The sequence below is a fragment of the Salmo salar genome, chromosome ssa01 (genome assembly GCF_905237065.1).
Source record: "Salmo salar chromosome ssa01, Ssal_v3.1, whole genome shotgun sequence".
Taxonomy (NCBI): domain Eukaryota; kingdom Metazoa; phylum Chordata; class Actinopteri; order Salmoniformes; family Salmonidae; genus Salmo; species Salmo salar.
In genome coordinates, this window is record NC_059442.1 from 89,447,584 (window position 1) to 89,465,995 (window position 18,412).

Sequence of the window (18,412 nt, forward strand, 5' to 3'; positions counted from 1 at the left end):
GCTTGAAAAATGGGTGTCTGATTATTTCTGGCTTGGTACTCTGCTGACATAATCTAATGTTTTGCTTTCGTTGTAAAGCCTTTTTGAAATCGGACAGTGTGGTTAGATTAACGAGAGTCTTGTCTTTAAATAGCTGTAAAATAGTCATATGTTTGAGAAATTGAAGTAATAGGATTTTTAACGTTTTGAAAATCGCGCCACAGGCTGCCAGTGGCTGTTACGCAAGCGTCCCACCTAGCCCATAGAGGTCAAGCATCTCCAATCCAAAATTCAATCTAGAATCGGCTTCCTATTTCGCATCAAAGCATCCTTCACTCATGCTGCCAAACATACTCTCTTAAAACTGACTATCCTACCGATCCTTGACTTCGGCAATATCATTTACAAAATAGCCTCCAACACTCTACTCATCAAATTGGATGCAGTCTATCACAGTGCCATCTGTTTCGTCACCAAAGCCCCATATACTACCCATCACTGTGACCTGTATGCTCTCGTTGGCTGCCCCTCGCTTCATATTCGTCGCCAAACCCACTGGCTCCAGGTCATCTATAAGTCTTTGCTAGGTAAAGCCCTGCCTTATCTCAGCTCACTGTTTACCATAGCAGAACCCACCCGTAGCACGCGCTCCAGCAGGTATATTTCACAGGTCACCACCAAAGCCAATTCCTTCTTTGGCTGCCTTTCCTTCCAGTTCTCTGCTGCCAATGACTGGAACAAATTGCAAAAATCACTGAAGCTGGAGACTCATATCTCCCTCACTAACTTTAAGCACCAGCTGTCAGAGCAGCTCACAGATCACTGCACCTGTACATAGCCCATCTGTAAATTGCCTATCCAACTACTTCATCCCCATACCGTTGTTTATTTATTTATCTCTACTTGCACATTCATCTTCTGCAAATCTGACACTCCAGTCTCTATCACTCCAGTGTTTAATTGCTAAATTGTAATTATTTCGCCACTATGGCCTATTTATTGCCTTACCTCCCTTATCTTACCTCATTAGCACACAATGTATATAGACTTTTTTTTTTACTGGATTATTGACTGTATGTTTGTTTATTCCATGAGTAACTCTGTGTTGTTGTTTGTGTGGCACTGCTTTGCTTTATCTTGGCCAGGTCGCAGTTGTAGATGAGAACTTGTTCTCAACTAGCCTACCTGTTGAAATAAAAAATGTTTTTTAACAAGGCCTGGTGGTGGTATGTAGGACTGGTCTGGTCTTGAGTAAGTGGGCCTGAAGACACTTACCCCTGTCTGTCTTAACCACCTGCTACTGAAGGCTAGACTCAGACAAGACTGGGGGGGTCAGCTGTTGGTCTCTGTGTGACTGATAAATGTTTGGTATGTTCTAGTGTTTGGGTTAGGCTAGCATACTAGCCGGCCTCTGCCCAGTACCCTTCCCTGAACGTTAGTCACTAGCCGGCTACCACCCGGTTACTCTACCATGCACCTAAGAGGCTGCTGCCCTATGTATACTGAACAGAAACATGCAACAATTTCTAAGATTTTACTGAGTTACAGTTCATGTAAGGAAATCAGACAATTACTGAATAAATATGGATTTCACATGAATGGGTAGGGGCGCAGCCATGGCTGGACCTGGGAGGGCATAGGCCCACACACTGGGGAGCCAGGGACACCCACTAGGGAGCCAGGCCCATCTGGCTCCCCACAAAAGGGATTTATTACAGACAGAAATACTCCCCAGTTTCATCAGCTGTCCGGGTGCCTGGTCTCAGACGATTCCGCAGGCGAAGCAGCCGGATGTACAGGTCCTGGGCGGGTGTGGTTACTCGTGGTCTGCGGTAGAGGTCGACCGATTTATGATTTTTCAGCGCCGATACCGATTTATTGGAGGACCATAAAAAAAGCCGATACCGATTAATCGGTCGATTTAAAAATAAATTAAAAAAAATATATATAATAATAATAACAAAAAAATTTACATTTTTTTTTTAAAGAAATTTAAAAAAATATTTAAATCTTTATTTATTTGTAATAATGACAATTACAACAATACTGAATGAACACTTATTTTAACTTAATATAATACATCAATAAAATCAATTTAGCCTCAAATAAATAATGAAACATGTTCAATTTGGTTTAAATAATGCAAAAACAAAGTGTTGGAGAAGAAAGTAAAAGTGCAATATGTGCCATGTAAGAAAGCTAACGTTTAAGTTCCTTGCTCAGAACATGAGAACATATGAAAGCCGGTGGTTCCTTTTTAACATGAGTCTTCAATATTCCCAGGTAAGAAGTTTTAGGTTGTAGTTATTATAGGACTATTTCTCTCTCTACGATTTGTATTTCATATACCTTTGACTATTGGATGTTCTTATAGGCACTTTAGTATTGCCAGTGTAACAGTATAGCTTCCGTCCCTCTCCTCGCTCCTACCTGGGCTCGAACCAGGAACACATCGACAACAGCCACCCTCGTAGCAGCGTTACCCATGCAGAGCAAGGGGAACAACTACTCCAAGTTTCAGAGCGAGTGACGTTTGAAACGATATTAGCGCGCACCCCGCTAACTAGCTAGCCATTTCACATCGGTTACACCAGCCTAATCTTGGGAGTTGATAGGCTTGAAGTCATAAACAGCGCAATGCTTGAAGCACAGCGAAGAGCTGCTAGCAAAACGCACAAAAGTGCTGTTTGAATGAATGCTTACGAGCCTGCTGCTGCCTACCACCGCTCAGTCATACTGCTCTATCAAATCATAGACTTTATTATAATATAATAAACACACAGAAATACGAGCCTTAATATGGTCGAATCCGGAAACTATCATCTCGAAAACAAAACGTTTTTCCTTTCAGTGAAATACGGAACCGTTCCGGATTTTATCTAACGGGTGGCATCCCTAAGTCTAAATATTCCTGTTGCATTGCACAAGCTTCAATGTTATGTCATAATTACGTAAAATTCTGGCAAATTAGTTCGCAACGAGCCAGGCGGCCCAGACTTTTGCATATACCCTGACTCTGCGTGCAATGAACGCAAGAGAAGTGACACAGTTTCACCTGGTTAATATTGCCTGCTAACCTGGATTTCTTTTAGCTAAATATGCAGGTTTAAAAATATATACTTCTGTATTGATTTTAAGAAAGGCATTGATGTTTATGGTTAGGTAGAGTCGTGCAACGATTGTGCTTTTTTCGCAAATGCGCTTTTATTAAATCATCCCCTGTTTGGCGAAGTCGGCTGTGTCTGTTAAGAATAAATAGTCTTCACAGTTCGCAACGAGCCAGGCGGCCCAAACTGCTGCATATTTTTTTATTTATTTATTTTATTTCACCTTTATTTAACCAGGTAGGCAAGTTGAGAACAAGTTCTCATTTACAATTGCGACCTGGCCAAGATAAAGCAAAGCAGTTCGACAACATACAAAAACACAGAGTTACACATGGAGTAAAACAACATACAATCAATGATGCAGTAGAAAAAAATTCAAAAAAAAAAAAATTCAAAAAAAATAAGACTATATACAATGTGAGCAAATGATGTGAGATAAGGGAGGTAAAGGCAAAAAAAATGCCATGGTGGCAAAGTAAATAAAGTATAGCAAGAAAAACACTGGAATGGTAGATTTGTAGTTTGAAGAAAGTTCAGAGATAAAATATAAATAATATGATGCAAAGGAGCAAAATAAATAAAATAAATAAATACAGTAGGGGAAGAGGTAGTATTTTGGGCTAAATTATAGATGGGCTATGTGCAGTGATCTGTGAGCTGCTCTGACAGCTGGTGCTTAAAGCTAGTGAGGGAGATAAGTGTTTCCAGTTTCAGAGATTTTTGTAGTTCGTTCCAGTCATTGGCAGCAGAGAACTGGAAGGAGAGACGACCAAAGGAGGAGTTGGCTTTAGGGGTGACCAGAGAGATATACCTGCTGGAGCGCGTGCTACAGGTGGGTGCTGCTATGGTGACCAGTGAGCGGAGATAAGGGGGGACATATACCCTGACTCTGTTGCAAGAGAAGTGACACATTTTCCCTAGTTAAAATAAATTCATGTTAGCAGGCAATATTAACTAAATATGCAGGTTTAAATATATATACTTGTGTATTGATTTTAAGAAAGGCATTGATGTTTATAGTTAGGTACACGTTGGAGCAACGTGTACCTAAGCGATTATATGCAACGCAGGACAGGCTAGATAAACTAGTAATATCATCAACCATGTGTAGTTAACTAGTGATTATGATTGATTGTTTTTTATAAGATAAGTTTAATGCTAGCTAGCAACTTACCTTGGCATTCGCGTAACAGGCAGGCTCCTCGTGGAGTGCAATGTAAAGCAGGTGGTTAGAGCGTTGGACTAGTTAACCGTAAGGTTGCAAGATTGAATCCCTTTGCTGACAAGGTAAAAATCTGTCGTTCTGCCCCTGAACAAGGCAGTTAACCCACCGTTCCTAGGCCGTCATTGAAAATAAGAATGTGTTCTTAACTGACTTGCCTAGTTAAATAAAGGTGTAAAAAATAAAAAAATCGGCTAAATCGGCGTCCAAAAATACCGATTTCCGATTGTTATGAAAACTTGAAATCGGCCCTAATTAATCGTCCATTCCAATTAATCTGTCGACCTCTAGTCTGCGGTTGTGAGGCCGGTTGGACGTACTGCCGTATTCTCTAAAACAACGTTGTAGGTCGCGTAGAGGTCGACCAATTAATCGTCATGGGCGATTTTAATAAGGGACGATTTTCAAGTTTACATAACAATCGGTAATCAGCCTTTTTGGACTCCGATTATGGCCGATTACATTGCAATCCATAAGGAAACTGCGTGACAGGCTGACGACCTGTTACGCGAGTGCAGCGTCAAAAGGACCTTGTGGCGGCAAGGAGCCATGGTAAGTTGCTAGCTAGCATTAAACTTACCTTATAAAAACAATCAATCTTCACATAATCACAAGTTAACTACACATGGTTGATGATATTACTAGGTTAACTAGCTTGTCCTGCGTTGAATATAATCAATGCGATGCCTGTTAATTTGTCATCGAATCACAGCCTACTTCAACTTTGCCAAATAGGTGGTAATTTAACAAAAGCGCATTTGCGAAAAAAGCACATTTGTTGCACAAATGTACCTAACCATAAACATCAATGCCTTTCTTAAAATCAATTCACAGAAGTATATTGTTTTAAACCTGCATATTTAGTTTAAATAAATGCATGTTAGCAGGCAATATTAACTAGGGAAATTGGGTCACTTCTCTTGCGTTCAGTGTAAGCAGAGTCGGGGCATATGCAACAGTTTTGGCCACCTGGCTCGTTGCGAACTATGTTTCTTCCTAACAAAGACCGTAATTAATTTGCCAGAATTGTACATATATATGACATAACATTGAAGGTTGTGCAATGTAACAGCAATATTTAGACTTAGGGATGCCACCCGTTTGCCAAAATACGTAATGGTTACGTATTTCACTGAAAGAATAAACGTTTTGTTTTCGAAATTAGTTTCCCGAATTTGACCTTATTAATGACCAAAGGCTCGTATTTCTGTGTGTTTATTATAATTAAGTCTATGATTTGATAGAGCAGTCTGACTGAGCGGTGGTAGGCAGCAGCAGACTCATAAGCATTCATTCAAACAGCACTTTACTGCGTTTGCGAGCAGCTCTTAGCAATGCTTGAGGCACAGCGCTGTTTATGACTTCAAGCCTATCAACTCCCGAGATTAGGCTGGCAATACTAAAGTGCCTCTAAGAACATCCAATAGTCAAAGGTATATGAAATACAAATGTTATAGAGAGAGAGAGTCGACGCGTCACAATTCCTATAATAACTACAACCTAAAACTTCTTATCTGGGAATATTGAAGAACTGGGAATATTGAACCACCAGCTTTCATATGTTCTCATGTTCTGAGCAAGGAACATTAACGTTAGCTTTTTTACATGGCACATATTGCACTTTTACTTTCTTCTCCAACACTTTGTTTTTGCATTATTTAAACCAAATTGAACATGCTTCATTATTTATTTGAGACTAAATGGATTTTATTCATGTATTATATTAAGTTAAAATAAAAGGGTTCATTGTTCATTCAGTATTGTTGTAATTGTCATTATTACAAATATATAAAAATCAGCCGATTTTAATCGGTATCTGCTTTTTTTGGTCCTCCAATAATCAGTATCGGTGTTGAAAAATCATATTCGGTGGACCTCTAGCGTAGAGAAATGAACATTACATTCTCTGGCAACAGCTCTGGTGGATATTCCTGCAGACAGCATTTCAATTGCAAGCTCCCTTAACTTGAGACATCTTGACGTTGTGACAAAACTGTACATTTTAGATTGGCCTTTTATTGTCCCCAGCACAAGGTGCACCTGTGTAATGAGCTTGTTTAATCAGCTTCTTGATATGCCACACCTGTCAGGTGGATGGATTATCTTTTCAAAGGAGAAATGCTTACTAGCAGGGATGTAAACAAATGTGTGCACAGAATGTGAGAGAATTAAGCTTTTTGTGTGTATGGAACATTTCTGTGATCTTTTATTTCAGCACTTTACATGTTGGGTTTATATTTTTTTTCTCTCTCTCTGTGTGTGTGTGTGTGTGTGTATGTATAAATAAATATAAATAAATAAATAAATCATGGAACACTGGTCACTTTAATAATGTTTACATACTGTTTTACCCACTTCATATGTACAGTGCATTCGGGAAGTATTCAAACCCCTTGACTTTTTCCACACTTTTTCCCCCAAAAATACTTCAATCATATTTACATAAGTATTCAGACTCTTTACTCAGTACTTTGAAGCACCTTTGGCAGCGATTACAACCTCGAGTCTTCTTGGGTATGACGCTACAAGCTTGGCACGCCTGTATTTTGGGAGTTTCTCCCATTATCTACAGATACTTTCAAGCTTTGTCAGGTTGGATGGGGAGCATTGCTGCACAGCTATTTGCAGGTCTCTCCAGAGATGTTCGGGTTCAAGTCTGGGCTCTGGCTGGGCCACTCAGGGACATTCTGAGACTTGTTTTCTGAAGCCACTCCTGCGTAGGGTCATTGTCCTGATCGCTCTGGAGCAGGGTTTTATCATGAATCTCTCTGTACTTTGCTATGTTTATCTTTTCCTCAATCCTGACTAGTCTCCCAGTCTCTCCCGCTGAAAAACATCCCCACAGCATGATGCTGCCACCATGCTTCACTGTAGGGATAGTGCAAGGCTTCCTCCAGACGTGACGCTTGCCATTCAGGCCAAAGAGTTGAATATTGCTTTTATCAGACCAGAGAATATTTTTATCTCATGGTCTGAGAGTCTTTAGGTGCCTTTTGGCAAACTCCAAGCGGGCTGTCATGTCCCTTTTACTGAGGAGTGGATTCCGTCTGGGCACTCTACCATAAAGGCCTGATTGCTGGAGTGCTGCATAGATGGTTGTCCTTCTGGAAGGTTTTCCCATCTCCACAAAGAACTCTAGAGCTCTGTCAGTGACTATTGGGTTCTTGGTCACCTCCCTGACCAAGGCCCTTCTCCCTCAATTGCTCAGTTTGGCCAGGTGGCCAGCTCTAGGAAGAGTCTTGGTGGTTCCAAACTTCTTCCATTTAAGAATGATGGAGACCATGTGTTCTTGGGACATTCAATAACATCTTCTAAATATGTGTATGCGACCAATAAAAGGTGATTTAGTACAGTGTGCTGTATTTTTACAATTTTAAACATTTTCTTTTTAATTTCAGAACTGAGGTTAGGCCTACCCAGCTGAGATTATATGCAAGCTGCAAAAAGCAGCAATCCACATTTTACAATGTGTCTTGTAAAAGACTGATGAAATCAGAGATGAATAATGACGATCAATATTGATTTTAAGCATACCTGGCTGAGAAGGCTATCAGCAAAATATCAATAGTTCTGCCCTGCGGTTGCCTCATTTCAATCTATGGGTCTCTTATCAAGGTGGTCATATCAGTTAGGTGAAAAAAATGTGATTTTGTTTTTGTGGTTTCCTCATAGCACCCGCACCAAAACAAATGTTATTTGTCACATGCGCCGAATACAACAGGTGTAGACTTTACCGTGAAATGCTTACTCACAAGCTCTTCCCAATGATGCAAATTAAAAAATAAAATAGTAACACGAGGAATCAAATAAAATACACAATGGCGCTATATACAAGGAGTACCAATACCAGATAAATGTGCAGAGATGTGAGGTATTTGAGGTAAATATGTACATGAAGGCAGTGTAAAGTGACTAGGCATCAGTATAGTTGAGGTATTTGAGGTATATACAGTTGAAGTCGGAGGTTTACATACACTTAGGTTAGAGTCATTAAAACTCGTTTTTCAACCACTCCACAAATGTCTTGTTAGCAAACTATAGTTTTGGCAAGTCGGTTAGGACATCTACTTTGTGCATGACACAAGTACTTTTATCAACAATTGTTTACAGACAGATTACTTCACTTCACTTCGCTGTATCACAATTCCAGTGGATCAGTTGTTTACATACACGAAGTTGACTGTGCCTTTAAACAGCTTGGAAAATGCCAGATGATGATGCCATGGCTTCAGAAGCTTATTGACATAATTTGAGTCAATTGGAGGTGTACCTGTGGATGTATTTCAAAGCCTACCTTCAAACTCCGTGCCTCTTTGCTTGACATCATGGGAAAATCTAAAGAAATCAGCCAAGACCTGGGAAGAATATTGTATACCTCAGGTCTGATTCATCCTTGGGAGCAATTTCCAAATGCTTGAAGGTACCACGTTCATCTGTACAAACAATAGTACGCAAGTATAAACACCATGGGACCACGCAGCCGTCATACCGCTCAGGAAGGAGACGCGTTCTGTCTCCTAGAGACGAACGTACTTTGATGCGAAAAGTGAAAATCAATCCCAGAACAACAGCAAAGGACCTTGGGAAGATGCTGGAGGAAACAGGTACAAAAGTATCTATATCCACAGTAAAATAAGCCCTATATCGACATAACCTGAAAGGCCGCTCAGCAAGGAAGAAGCCACTGCTCCAAAATCGCCATAAAAAAGCCAGACTACGGTTTGCAACTGCACATGGGGACAAAGGTTGTACTTTTTGGAGAAATGTCCTTTGGTCTGATGAAACAAAAATAGAACTGTTTGGCCGTACTGACCATCATTATGTTTGGAGGAAAAGGGGGGAGGCTTGCAAGCCGAAGAACACCATCCCAACCGTGAAGCACTGGTGGAGGTGCTTTGCTGCATAAGGGACTGGTGCACTTCACAAAATAGATGGCCTCATGAGGAAGGACAATTATGTGGATATATTGAAGCAACATCTCAAGACATCAGTCAGGAAGTTAAAGCTTGGTCGCAAATGGGTTTTCCAAATGGACAATGACTGCAAGCATATTTCCAAAGTTGTTTCAAAATGGCTTAAGGACAACAAAGTCAAGGTATTGGAGTGGCCATCACAAAGCCTGTGACCTCAATCCCATCAAACATTTGTGGGCAGAACTGAAAAAGCGTGTGCGAGCAAGGAGGCCTACAAACCTGACTCAGTTACACCAGCTCTGTCAGGAGGAATGGGCCAAAATTCACCCAACTTATTGTGGGAAGCTTGTGGAAGGCTACCCAAAATGTTTAACCCAAGTTAAACAATTTAAAGGCAATGCTACCAAATACTAGTTGAGTGTTTGTAAACTTCTGACCCACTGGGAATGTGATGAAAGAAATAAAAGCTGAAATAAATCATTCTCTCTACTATTATTTTGACATTTCACATTCTTAAATAAAGTGGTGATCCTAACTGACCAAAGACAGAGCATTTTTACTAGGATTAAATGTCAGGAATTGTGAAACTGAATTTGTATGTAAACTTCCGACTTCAACTGCATACATGAAGGCAGTGTAAAGTGACTAGGCATCAGGATAGATGAGGTATTTGAGGTAGATATGTACATGAATGCAGGGTAAAGTGACATCAGAATAGGTGGTGCTCAGGCTTTCACTCATGTGGTTTGTAGTTTCCTGAACTGGGTGACATTCTATTTGTGTTCCAACCAACTCCTTGTTGTCTCACCAAGGCAACAATGTACCTTAGTGATGGTGTTGAATGCTGTTCAAGCCGTGTGGTTGGTACCCAGGCTAGTGCAGTGGTGACCCTGGCCCTGTTGTACTGCACTGTGGAATCTAGTATGTCTGAATGGCCTCATTGCATTGACAGTATTTACATTCATGCTATCCATCACTATAGGCTTAATCAGGAGCTGTCAAACCTAATCTATCGTATGTTGTGTTTTCTCATCCACAGAGCAGAGAAAACAGAAGTTCTTAGCGATGACCTTCTACAGGTAAATAAATCATTACCTAGGCTACATTTTATCATTTACTTTACCACAGGGTTCCCCAACTGGTGGCCTGTGGGTGCTTTTATTTGGCGCACTAAATTTTCTGGAAATCTGTTCCAAAGTATTCCCACGCATAATAAAGGGACACAGTATACACTGAGTGGACAAAACATTAGGAACACCTTCCTAATATTGAGTTGCACCCCTTTTGCCCTCAGAACAGCCTCAATTCGTCGGGGCATCGACTCAACAAAGTGTCGAATGTGTTCCAAAGGGATGCTGGCCCATGTTGACTCCAATGCTTCCCTCAGTTGTCAAGTTGGCTGGATGTCCTTTTGGGTGGTAAACCATTCTTGATACACACAGGAAACTATTGAGAGTGAAAGCCCCAGCAGCGTTGCAGTTCTTGACACAAACCGGTGCGCCTGGCACCTACTACCATACCCTGTTCAAAGGCACTTCAATCTGTTGTCTTGCCCATTCACCCTTTGAATGGCACACATACACAATCCATGTCTCAAGGCTTAAAAATCCTTCTTTAACCTGTTTCCTCCCCTTCATCTACTCTGATTGAAGTGGATTGAACAATTTACATCAATAATGGATCATAGACTGACCAGATGAAAACTGTCATCCATAGAGCAGGTGTTCCTAATGTTTTGTTCACTCAAAGTTTGAAATTGTTTTATTCAAATATTGTTTCTGTTTGGGCTTCTTGCGTTCAATTTGCAGTCTATAAATGATTTGTAATTATGTTCCATCCCCCTGACCATCCGCTCGAGTAAAAAAATCGTCCATCAGCTAAATCTAGTTGTTGATCCCTGCTCTACCAACTCATTACATACCGTACCATAATCAATGGAACTGCAGACTCAGCATTGTAAATACAACAGGCTAAGCAGAGCCACAGATATTGTCAGCTTCTTCCATATATTGGTAACAGAACAAATTGTAACCACGTTCTGCCAGGAATTCTGATAATCCTTGGTACTAGTGGTGAAAATATGATGACTGTGAGTGTATATTCAATTCAGTTTGATACTCTGGGTTCCTGCAGTGCTATTCTCAGTCTGGTTCCCAGGGAAATAGGCTACCCGTTGAGTTTAGAGACAGCAGGTGGAGTTCCTCAGAAATCCGGTTGCTCAGGGAAGACATTCTATACACTCAAAACCCTTCATTTCTGTCATTCCGGAATGTTATTTTGTTTTCCTCCGCCCCACTTGAAGTCAGAGGGCGTGTGTGTACACAAACGACGCTACTGAAGAGACGGTCTCCTGCTGTTGCTTCAAGACCTTTTTCTCTTAGTCACATTAGATAAATAGCATGTGGTTGACTGAAGAGAAAAGTATACTGGAAGGAAACAGTCATGGGACCCACACACAGCACTTTGCATGACCGTGTTATGAGGCGTTGTCATAGGAGGGAGTGTCTGTCCAACACAGCTTAGGAATAGCTGCTACAGAGGTGACTTTCCTTTATCAACCTTCCATGGCCCGCTGTGATTTAGACTCCTCTGTCTTCCAAATATCACATCTCTCATGCTACCATGTCAGTCTGAGAACACACTGTTGGATCACTCTCCTGTCCATGGAAGCACTGGAGGCTGGTGCTTTATCACCACGGATCAGTTTTCTGCTTCAGCCAACTCCTGTCTCTGTAGTGCTTGTCATGCCATCCATGTGTGCCTGCTGTGAATGAATGGCATGCATAAGAGGCCTTTTAAAGTGGTCAACAGCGCAAACAGATGAAGCATCCAGGCCAGTGTCTTATTCTTAGTCCCCTCTGCCTGCCATCACAACACCTGGTCCTCCATGGTGGATCCATGGCATCCCAGAATTCCTCTGCTAGCCCAGCTGTCCATATAGCCACATAGCTCAGCTTCCACAGGAGCACCATTTATATCCCAGGCTGCCTGAGGCCACAAAACCCTGCATACACTACATGACCAAAAGTATGTGGACACCTTGTCATACATCTCATTCCAAAATCATGGGCATTAATATGGAGTTGGTACCCCCTTTGCTGCTACAACAGCCTCCACTCTTCTGGGAAGGCTTTCCACTAGATGTTGGAGCATTGCTGCAGAGACTTGCTCCATTCAACCACAAGCATTAGTGAGTACGGGCAATTAGGCCTGGCTCGCAGTCTGCATTCCAATTCATCCCAAAGGTGTTCTATAGGGTAGAGGTCAGGGCTCTGCAGGCCAGTCAAGTTCTTCCACACCGATCTCGACAAACCATTTCTATATGGACCTCGCTTTGTGCACAGGGGCATTGTCATGATGAAACAGGAAAGGGCCTTCCTTAAACTGTTGCCACAAAGTTGAAAGCACAGAATCTTCTAGAATGTCATTGTATGCTGTAGCGTTAACATTTCCCTTCACTGGAACTAAGGAGCCTTCCCCAAACCATGAAAAACAGCCCCAGACCATTATTCCTCCTCCACCAAACTTTACAGTTGGTGCTATGCATTGGGGCAGGTAGTGTTCTCCTGGTATCCCCCAAACCCAGATTCAGATTCATCCGTTGGGCTGCCAGATGGTGAAGCGCGATTCATCACTCCAGAGAACGCGTTTCCACTGCTCCAGGGTTCAATGGCAGCGAGCTTTACACCCCTCCAGCCAACGCTTGGCATTGCGCATGGTGATCTTAGGCTTGTGTGCGGCTGCTCGGTCACGGAAACCCATTTCATGAAGCTCCTGGCGAACTGTTATTGTGCTGACGTTGCTTCCAGAGGCAGTTTGTAACTCGGTAGTGGGCGGTCCCGTTCTGTCAGCTTGTGTGGCCTACCACTGTGCTGTTGATGCTCCTAGACGTTTCCACTTCACAGTAACAGCACTTACAGTTGACCGGGACAGATCTAGCAGGGCAGAAATTTGACTTGTTGGAAAGGTGGCATCCTATGGCGGTGTCACGTTGAAAGCCACTGAGCTCTTCAGTACGGGCCATTCTAATGCCAATGTTTGTCTATGGAGATTGTATGGCTGTGTGCTCGATTTTATACACCTGTCAGCAACGGGTGTGGCTGAAATAGCCAAATCCACTAATTTGAAAGGATGTCCACATACCCGGTGTATATATAGTGTAGTTCTCACTCACTCCAGAGAAAGCTTACTGTAATTTGCTCAATGGCTGTGTGATGATGGCTCTGGCATTTTGTGTTCTATAATGGGGAGGCTTCCTGAGCTCTTGACAGTCCGGATTCTGCTTTAGCCAATAATGGCTGTCTCTTTTACTCTGTCAGGAACGAGAAGCCAACCTGGTTACCAAGCAAGCTTAGACTGACTTCAAAAAACAAATGATATTCACAACAGCGGAATTATGGGTACTCTGAGTGTTGTTTAGGAATCCAACCCTCTTCTATGTTGTTTACTGCTGCGTGTGTTTAGACACACAGGCACGCTCTCACACCCTTTCTCTGGCTAGCCGTGCCGTGTGCTTGTCTGGACATCTTATCAGTCCTGGCACAAACACACTGGTCAGTCACATTACAGTGGGGATTCCCTGCTCAGTGGATGTGTCATAGACCAAACTAGGCTCTGAGCTGATCAGTTAGCCAGACAGAAGTTGTTGTACTCTTTCAGATCCTTCTGGTCTGTTTGTTTGTCTGTTTAGTCCTTTGTCTTCAGTGTCTGTTGATGTCTCTGTCTGGGAAGTCTGCCTCTGTCTGGGAAGTCTGCCTCTGTCTGGAAGTCTGCCTCTGTCTGGGAGGTCAGTCTCTGTGTATGATGTTGGGGTGAGTGTGTTATGTCAGCATGTAAGAATGTGATGGAAAAGAGAAAACGACAGTGGCACCCCTGGCGCCATGTAATCAAAAACACACACATCCCCAGGATCTCCCCCTGTAAAGAAGAATGAGGTGGAACTCCAGTCAGAGGAATCCCCTGTTCCTGTGCCATGTGCTAACAGGGCCCAGCCCGAACACACAGCGTTCCCCGTTCCTGTGCAGGAGGCAGGAGACCTCTTCCACACTGTCTGACCCCAGAGAGAGCGGTGGAGAGAGAGAGAGGTGTGGAGGAATCTGCCGTTGGAATTCCTGAGTTCGAGTTCTGTTTTTGTAACACAATTGTCATGGTTTCTGTTGATCTGTTCTGACAGTCTGTCCGTCTGTCCCCTGGCTGCTCTATTCCCAAAGGCATTGTTCTGAGCTGTCAATTTCCCCTCCCTCCCTCCCTCCCCACCCTCCCTCCCTCCCCCTGTAGTTTTCTGTGCAGGTGCATTTAGTATTACATTCTTGCTTATTTAAAAAAAAGACACTCCATGTTCCAGACTGGGCATGTTCTGTACAACAGACACTCCATGTTCCAGACTGGGCATGTTCTGTACAACAGACACTCCATGTTCCAGACTGGGCATGTTCTGTACAACAGACACTCCATGTTCCAGACTGGGCATGTTCTGTACAACAGACACTCCATGTTCCAGACTGGGCATGTTCTGTACAACAGACACTCCATGTTCCAGACTGGGCATATTCTGTACAACAGACACTCCATGTTCCAGACTGGGCATGTTCTGTACAACAGACACTCCATGTTCCAGACTGGGCATGTTCTGTACAACAGACACTCCATGTTCCAGACTGGGCATGTTCTGTACAACAGACACTCCATGTTCCAGACTGGGCATGTTCTGTACAACAGACACTCCATGTTCCAGACTGGGCATGTTCTGTACAACAGACACTCCATGTTCCAGACTGGCAACAAATAGCATAACAATGCTCCAAAGAAGAGTAAAAATACATTTCTATGTAGTTTGTAAGACAGATTGCAGACAACACTGTGGAAGTTGCCATACAGTTTCACCATCTGACAGCTGGACAAGGTTGGCCAAGTTCCTCTGCAGTATGAAGTAGTTTTCTGCCCTGGCTTCAGAGTGCTGTGAAATTACAATTTCAGCGCATTCATCTGCCCTTTTAATGCTCCAAACAACAGTAACAGCCCAGCAACAGTCTCCATGAAGACGCTTCCGATGAGTCATCCGTTTCCAACTGGGAGCAGCCGGTATCTTTCATGCCTGACCTTTTGACCTCCATGTAGCTGACTGGACTTCAATGAAGCGGCCGTCAACAGGCAGGGACGAGGGAGATTAGAGGAATATAGTTACATGTCAACACCATTCATTCTACTGGACAGAGTTGTCAGAGGACCAAAAGGGCTGAGAAAGATGGATCAGTGCAGTTCTAAACTACAGGCATAACCTTTCAACTCGGTGTCCCTAACTCCAGGAACTGTCTACATCTTCTGCGCTACAAAGTTCCTCCACCAACATTTGTTTTTATAAACAGAGTTGAGTTCCCTTTCTTACTGTGACAAAGCAGTGTGGAACATATTGGATTGCTAACCTTGTTACACTATAAAACAAGACGATGCATTTAATCATTCAACATACTGTTTTTTTATGAAAATCGTTTCCCACGTCTATAGCCTGTAGCTGCTTTACCAGCGAGTTGTATACTACATCACAGTAAAGATCTGTCTGTATGTAAGTGGTCGTTTGTCGTGCACAGATTGAGCGGCGCATGGAGATGGTACGTGTGGTCTCCCACAACACACACAAGAGGATGGTCACGTGTCTGCAGGGCCACATTGGCACCGACGCAGAGAAGAGACATGTAAGTACAGGTATCATTAACATTATTCCTGACCAAATTGTCTGAATCACTAGATCAAAGATAAGCATATATTTATTATTTATTTCCCATTAACTTTTCACCTACCTGATTAACACTAGATTACCCTGCCCCCTTGAAAATAATATTCTATATCAGCAATTTTTTATTTATTTTTTACCTCATGATCCAACATGTACAATTGTGTCAATGCCAGTCCGTACCACGCCTATACACAGGAAATGGTCAGGTAAAAAGACACATTTTTACTTTCTCATAGCTACATCTCTAGCTCTGCTCAACCCTCCTTCCATGTATTTCATTAGAGCTTTATGGGAATAGAAAGGAATAACGAGACATCATACGGTGTCTAGTTGTTACGGTATGTCAAATTAGCTCTTAACATCACAATAACCGTAACATCCACATTCCTTCTACCGTTCTATATTGTCCAAATTAATGAAAATGGGCTTTCCATTGATAAACCCTCAAAAGGAAAGCACTAGAAACGTCTTGTTGGTGCCTCACGTTGGTATCAAATAAATGTATACATATCTCTTTTCCCTTTCTCTCTCTACAAACACACCTCACAGAAAAAGCTTCCTCTGACAGCACTGTCTCAAGCCATGGTGGACGGAGGCAGTCAGCTGGGAGAGGAGTCTCTGATTGGGTGAGTGAGTGTGAATTGACAGGTTAGACAACCAATCGTCTGTCTGACACTGTGGTTATATGGAACAGATGAACCCAAGAGAGATGGAGAACATGTGGCTAACAAACTGACCCAATTATTATCAGTGGTCTTTTCAGTCATTTCTTGTTTTTGTGGAGGATCAGAAAGTGTCTAGTGTGGATGTCTATCCACATAATGAGGATGTTTGCCAGACTGATTCTCCATTTAACAGAACGAGCTACATTGTTGCCTTGTTCGCATAGTAAGACAGTGACAGAAACAGACAGGCACTCAGACTAGAGGATGTAGAAACTACCCAGAGATTTACTGTTACTGTCTGCTTTTAGGAGGAAGTGAATCTATCTCATTTGACAACTTGCCAATGTTTATTAATATGATGTATTTGTGGATGTGGAATGATGGATTTGGAAGGTATTGTCAAAGGCGACTGGTGATGAATGCGACATGTACAGTACCAGTCAAAAGTTTGGACAGACACTATTTTTACTATTTTCTACATTGTCGAATAATGGTAGTAACCAAAAAAGTGTTAAACAAATCAAAATATATTTTATATTTGAGATTCTTCAAAATAGCCACACCTTGATGACAGCTTTGCACACTCTTGGCATTCTCTCAACCAGCTTCATGAGGCAGTCACCTGGAATGCATTTCAATTAACTGGTTTGCCTTCTTTGAAAGTTAATTTGTGGAATTTCTTTCCTTAATGCGTTTGAGCCAATCAGTTGTGTTGTGACAAGGTAGGGGTGGTATACACAAGCGCTACGATAAAACTGGGTCTCATGAGGACCGCCACAGGAAAGGAAGACCCAGAGCTGCAGAGGATAAGTTCATTAGTTACCAGCCTCAGAAAATGCAGCACAAATAATTGCTTCACAGAGTTCAAGTAACAGATGTATCTCAACATCAAATGTTCAGAGGAGACTGCGTGAATCAGGCCTTCATGGTCGAATTGCTGCAAAGAAACCACTACCAAAGGACACCAATAAGAAGTGACTTGCTTGAGCCAAGAAACACGAGCAATGGACATTAGACTGGTGGACATCTGTCCTTTGGTCTGATGAGTCAAAATTTACGATTTTTGTTTCCAACCGCTGTGTCTTTGTGAGATGCAGAGTAGGTAAACGGATGATCTCCGCATGTGTAGTTCCCACTGTGAAGCAAGGAGGAGGAGTTGTGATGGTGTGGGGGTGCTTTTCTGGTGACGCTGTCTGTGATTTATTTAGAATTCAAGACACACTTTCTGCAGTGATACGCCTTCCCATCTGGTTTGCAATTAGTGGGACTATCATTTGTTTTTCAATAGAACAATGACCCAACACACCTCCAGGCTGTGTAAAGGCTATTTGACCAAGACTGAGAGTGAGTGCTGCACCAGATGTCATGGCCTCCAATCACCTGACGTCAACTCAATTGAGATGGTTTGGGATGAATTGGACAGCAGAGTGAAGGAAAAGCAGCCAACAAGTGTTCCGCATACGTGGGAATTCCTTCAAGACTGTTGGAAAAGCATTCCTGGTGAAGCTGGTTGAGAGAATACCAAGAGTGTGCAGAGCTGTCATTAATGCAAAGGGCGGCTACTTTGAAGAATCAAAAATATATTTTGATTTGTTTCGAAACTTTTCTTTTGGTTACTACATGATCCCATATGTGTTGATGTCTTTATTATTACAATATAAAAAAGAGTAAAAATAAAGAAACAATAAAGAAAGTATAAAATAAAGAAATAAAGAAAGTAGGTGTATCCAAACTTTTGACTGGTACTGTAGATGACCCTCAGCAGTTATTCGTCATTATTTTGAAGGACAGTA

The 18,412-nt window shown here is 42.2% G+C and overlaps 1 protein-coding gene across 6 annotated transcripts in view; it reads left to right on the plus strand.

Moving 5' to 3' along the window:
- LOC106609626 (rho GTPase-activating protein 17) overlaps positions 1 to 18,412 on the plus strand; it is a 53,633-nt gene that overhangs the window by 14,699 nt on the left and 20,522 nt on the right. For all 6 annotated transcript variants that reach the window (XM_045724111.1, XM_045724115.1, XM_045724125.1 and 3 more), the window contains exons 2-4: positions 10,261 to 10,300; positions 15,809 to 15,913; positions 16,504 to 16,580. In XM_045724111.1, the coding sequence (XP_045580067.1) occupies positions 10,261 to 10,300; positions 15,809 to 15,913; positions 16,504 to 16,580 (222 nt within the window). The remainder of the gene's footprint in view (positions 1 to 10,260; positions 10,301 to 15,808; positions 15,914 to 16,503; positions 16,581 to 18,412) is intronic.